At 41.7% G+C, this 5,452-nt stretch overlaps 1 protein-coding gene across 1 annotated transcript; it reads left to right on the plus strand.

Annotated features, from left to right (window-relative positions):
- Positions 1-320: 320 nt before the first annotated feature.
- On the plus strand, positions 321-4,879 carry LOC133321017 (cadherin-99C-like; the record flags this gene model as incomplete). The annotated part of the gene is made up of 4 exons (XM_061530124.1): positions 321-3,230; positions 3,297-3,836; positions 3,909-4,027; positions 4,091-4,879. Coding segments are annotated over 4 exons (4,358 nt in total), but the record flags the coding sequence as incomplete, so codon positions are not given.
- Positions 4,880-5,452: the final 573 nt, after the last annotated feature.

The raw sequence follows: 5,452 nt of genomic DNA on the forward strand, positions 1-5,452 counted from the left end.
TTGGTTATTAGAATGACATGAGACTTCGGAGGCATTTCATCTGAAGGAGATGTAAGCCTAAAAAAATGTAATCCTATGTTGTAACCCCTTCACTTTTCGTTAATCCTCTTAAGGACGTATGGCTTCGACGAAGCATAACCATCTTACTTATTAGACCTTTTTACTCCAGCTAAGTAGATGATTGATCTGCTGCAACCTGACTTGGGACTGTGGCTGTAATATGACCTAGTCGAACTTTCACTTGTTCATATTGTATTCATATCCCATTATTTTAATTCGATCAATTCTCACATCTCCTTCCCTTGTGTTTCTCTTTCCAGGATCGCGCTCGCAACGTTTCCGAGCGGCTAACATCAACCACCACACTCACAGTGAATATAGCCGATTCGGATGATTTGGATCCCTCGTTCATCTATCGTAATTGTGTTCTATTGGATGGAGCATGCATTAATCCCGAATATACCGCCTCAGTGCCTGCCGGCTCACTGCAAGGTGTCCTAACCGTTACTCCCGAAAGAATACAAGCTGTGGACTTGGATACTATCAGTGCACCAATACGTTATTCATTTGCCAGTGGTATGCCTGGAAATTATGCGGATTATTTTGAAATTGATGAACAGACGGGAGTGTTGAAACAAATCAAAGCTGTGGATACCTCGACTGCGAAGCGATATGACATTATTGTCAAGGCGGAGGAAGTGTCAATGATTAAGAGATTTACTACGGCGAAATTGACAATAAATGTGAAGCCTGTTGATGCCAATCCTCCGGTAATCTCTGCTAGCTCCATTGTGGGCTTTGTTGATGAAAATTCCCCCTTGGGTACCAAAGTTTTAGATGAACATGGCAAACCGATTAGCTTTAAGACCAGTGATGCTGATTTAACGGAAGATGATCCCAAACCGGATTATATTTATGAATTGACCACGCCATCATTTGAGGTAACTACTGAAGGAGTTTTGGTGGTCAATGAAGAAGGTTTAGATCGTGATCCCCCAGCACCGGGTAAATATAAATTCCAAGTTGTGGCCCGCGAACCCAAAACAAATGCCGCAAGTGCTCCTTTGAGTTTGACTGTGATTTTGAAAGATGTCAATGATAATGCACCGAAAATTGCAATGGTCCCACCAGTATCCATTACCGCCGGAGATGGTGTACGTAAGGTGGCCCAGGTATCGGCAACAGATAATGACGAAGGTGCTAATGCCGCGATTACCTATTCCATATATCATGTTTCCAATAATGGCTTGCAAAAGTTTACGATTGATGAGCAAACGGGAGAAATTGAAACCCGAGGTCGGCTATTGGCTGGAGAACAATATAGTATAACAGTACAGGCCACCGATGTTGGGGGTTTGTCGTCACAGTCTATTGTGGAGGTTACTGTTACACCGGGACCGAATACAAAACCACCGAAATTTGTGAAGTCCGTTTATGAGGTGCAGGTGAGTGAAGGAGCGGAAATAAATTCGACTGTTTCTGTTATTCATGCCGAAGATCCTGAAAATGATCCGGTGGTATATTCCATTGTATCGGGTAATGATTTGCGACAATTTGCTGTGGGCCAAGAGTCGGGAGTTATTTCAGTTATCCGAAAGCTGGATCGTGAAAGTTTAACTCGCTATCAATTGATTGTAAAGGCGGCGGATAATGGCGGTTTGTCCAGCAGTGCAACTGTCAATATTAAGGTTACGGATATCAATGATAAAAATCCGGAATTCGATGAATCTACCTTGCCCTATGTCTTCCAAGTTGATGAGGGACGTGAACAGGCATTTGTCGGCATTGTCCACGCCACCGATGCTGATGAGGGTATCAATGCTGAAATTACCTATTCCATACCTCAGGATATACCTTTCAGCATTAATGGTAGCTCTGGAGAGATTAGGACGTCTAAGGCCTTGGATTATGAAAAACAAAATGAATATCGTTTTGTGGTTACAGCTAAGGATGGGGCACCAGATGCCCGCCTGGGAACGGCTAGTGTTACCGTGCAAGTCCGGGATTTACCCGACGAAGTACCAAAGTTTACCGATACGCGTATTGATGTTAAGGTCCCAGAAAATGAGCCAGACTTTTTGGTGGCCACGGTGCAAGCCTATGATCCTGATACTACTCCGGATATAACCTATGTGATACGTAAGGGAGAAACAGAATTATTTAAGGTCAATCCTGCAACAGGAGAGATTCGGACCACCAAGGGATTGGATTATGAGAAGCAGAAGACGCATGAATTGATTGTGGGCACAATTGAGAATGATGAAAATGGTCCTGGCGACACTGTCAAAGTTGTTGTGGAAGTAGAAGATCGTAATGATGTTAGACCCGTTTTCGTTTCCGTACCTGAACCCGTTACCGTCAATGATGATCAACCAATTGGTGCCATGATTGCCACAATGCCAGCCATAGATGGAGATGGGTCATCGCCGGGCAACGTGGTACGTTATGAAATTGTCGGTCGCGGTAAGGCTTTGAAATATTTCCAAGTTGACCCCGATACGGGAGCTATTCGCATTCGAGATGAGTTGCGCAAGGAAGAGGATACGGAATACCAGGTGGATATCAGGGCTTATGATATGGGTGAACCACAATTGAGTTCAGTGGCCACATTGCCGGTATTTGTTAGACATCTGCTTACCGATCCCAATGAAGATAGTGCCATGGAAGGACGTACCGATAATGGTGTTATTACCTCACCCGAAAGCCTCGGGTTGGCATTCAGTGATGACAGCTATACCACGGGTGTTCCAGAGACCACTGGCATAAATGCCACCATTAAACTCATCCAGGTTATTAATTCGAAGAAATCGGTAAAATCGAATCCTGGATTTAAATGTGAAATTATCGGAGGAAATGAATGGGGTCTCTTCAATGTTACCCAAGAGGATCACGGTTGTGGTATACAGTTGATTAAACATTTGGATTATGAGAATATGACCACATTCTCGTTGGATTTGCGTTTGACCTCGCACAAGTATTTCATTAATCCTCAGAAAAGTACAACCACCGTTAAAATTATTGTGCAGGATGAGAATGATAATGCTCCGGAATTTATATTCAATCGTGCTCGCGGCCGTAAGGATACCTTTTATGGGGTGGTTAGTCCGGAGATGGACATAGATACACCAATTTTGCAAGTTAGAGCCACTGATCGGGATTCTGGTAAATTTGGCATGATCCGATATAAGCTGTATGATGAGGAGGATAATAACGTGAATAATGAGAATTTGGTGAGTAAAAGTTTTGGAATAAATCCGAACGGTAAATTAATTTCCAATTTTTCGTTTCTTCCTTAGCCCTCCACCTATTTTACCATGACTGAAGACACTGGCATCTTACGCACCGCCAAATTATTCCGCGACGAAGCCCAATTCCCCATGATTTTCTATGTGGAGGCCCGTGACAATGATGGCCAGGAAATGGGTTCCCATCGCACTCGAGCTCGTATTGTCATCAATAAAATTACGGATCTGCAACGTCATTCGCTATTCTTCTCCGATGCCACACCCAATGAGCTACGTAATCATTATGCTGCTCTGGAAGAACTGTTCTCTGAAAAGACTGGAGGTCTCATTAGCGGTATTGAAAGATTTAGTAATCGTAAATTTTTAAATGAAAATGGTACCATATTGGAAAATCCCGCTGCCACGGATGTTTGGTTCTATCTGATTGATCCCAAGACGGAAAAGATTCTGCCACGTAATGCCTCAGTGGTGCAAGAGACATTATTAGAACCCACAGCAAGTTCGGAGATTATTTTCGCTGCCTCATCAAAAACCCGGGCCACTGCAGAGGGTATTTATGCACCCATTGAAATGAAACAACAGGTCCACAAGGTATGTTCAGGAAATCCAATTAAATCTGTAAGAAAAATAATTAAATTATTTGTTGTTGGTTTTTTTCTACAGGTCAAGGCCGCCATTGCCATTGATGATGAAGTATTCCCCTATACTCTGATAGCCATTTCAATAATTATTTTAATTTTGGGTATTATTGGTATTATCTACATTTGTATCTCCTGGTCCAAGTAAGTTTAAGAAACCTATGTTCAATTTAATTAATAAATAATAATTTCCCACTTTTATTACAGATACAAAAACTTCAAACAACGCATGCGTCAATATTCCACTCCAAGCCCCACACGTTATGATCCGGTCATTGTCAACTCTCAGGCCTCAAATGCCGGCGACACAGTAGCCAATCTGAAGGAATATGAAACCCAAGTCCTAGCCATGGCTGTACCACCAGATGGTGATGATGAGCTGCAATTAGATTTCAGTGCCAAAAATCATGCCTTCTCACTGGACAATGTTAGCTATATAACGCACAAGGAACACAATGGTAGTTCAAGTGGTGGTCAAACAAGTCCATCCCATTCCGAGGCCACAACTGCCACCATTGCCACCCTGCGGAGGAACAATAACAACAATAATCTAAATAATATGTCGGCGAATAATAATATCAACAACAATAATCACAGCACCATGAATAATCGTCAGAATACCTTTAATCGTACACTCGAGATGAATGCCCGTAATAATGCCAACCCGCTGGCAGCAAATGGTACCCTACCGGGCACTCTCACTTTGGGTCGCATTAAACATCAAAATTCCAATCATTATCAAAATGGTGGCTATAAAATGGATAGTGTTAGTCGTAATAATTTGGCAAATTTACAAAATAATGCCTACAGCACATTGGGTCGGAGGGGTAATACATTTGGTAATAATTCCAATTTGAATGGTGGCCTGAATGGTGAGCTTAGTGGTGGTAATGGAGAGCTAATGACAAATACCTTGGGAAGAAATCATCAACAGCAGCAGCATAATATACAGAGGGGTTATAATGAGGTGCCCATAACAAATCCATTGTTTCAGAGGTAAGTTGGAGGGAGGGTAAAAAACATTCTTACTTAGGACAGAATCAAAAGACCTCAATAGGTGTCCGAAGAACCGACTTTATATGAAAATTCGTTCGTAAAAAACGTATAAATTTGTAATTTAAGGAAAATTTATAAACGATGTCATTATGACCGAATCAAAGGACCTTAGACCCGACCTAATGAAACCTTATCTGAAAATGACTCAGATTTGTTGGTGACAACCGTACAATCTTACAATTCCGGGACCACGCCAACTTTTTGAACACAATAAAAGCGCTCGATAATTTAAAAGACTGTAACGTTGATGATATAGGGCATTATTAGGTTTTTTATGACTGTTTAATACTCCGCAATTTTTAACATGTTAAACTTTCACGATATATTTTTGCAAATAGCTGAAATAACTCCAGCTCACAGCACATTGTCATAAATCATTTACTTGACACAATGGAATAGATGAAGGTACCATTTTCAGGATGTTCTGTGGAATATATTTCGGCTCCTTTGCCCACCTTTATCTCATAAACGGCGTTAAAAATATCGGGGTTTTGGATGTGACCTAAAATTACC

The sequence above is a fragment of the Musca vetustissima genome, unplaced genomic scaffold (genome assembly GCF_032173495.1).
Source record: "Musca vetustissima isolate MV318-11 ecotype Yass unplaced genomic scaffold, APGP_CSIRO_Mvet_v1 utg21891, whole genome shotgun sequence".
Lineage (NCBI taxonomy): Eukaryota > Metazoa > Arthropoda > Insecta > Diptera > Muscidae > Musca > Musca vetustissima.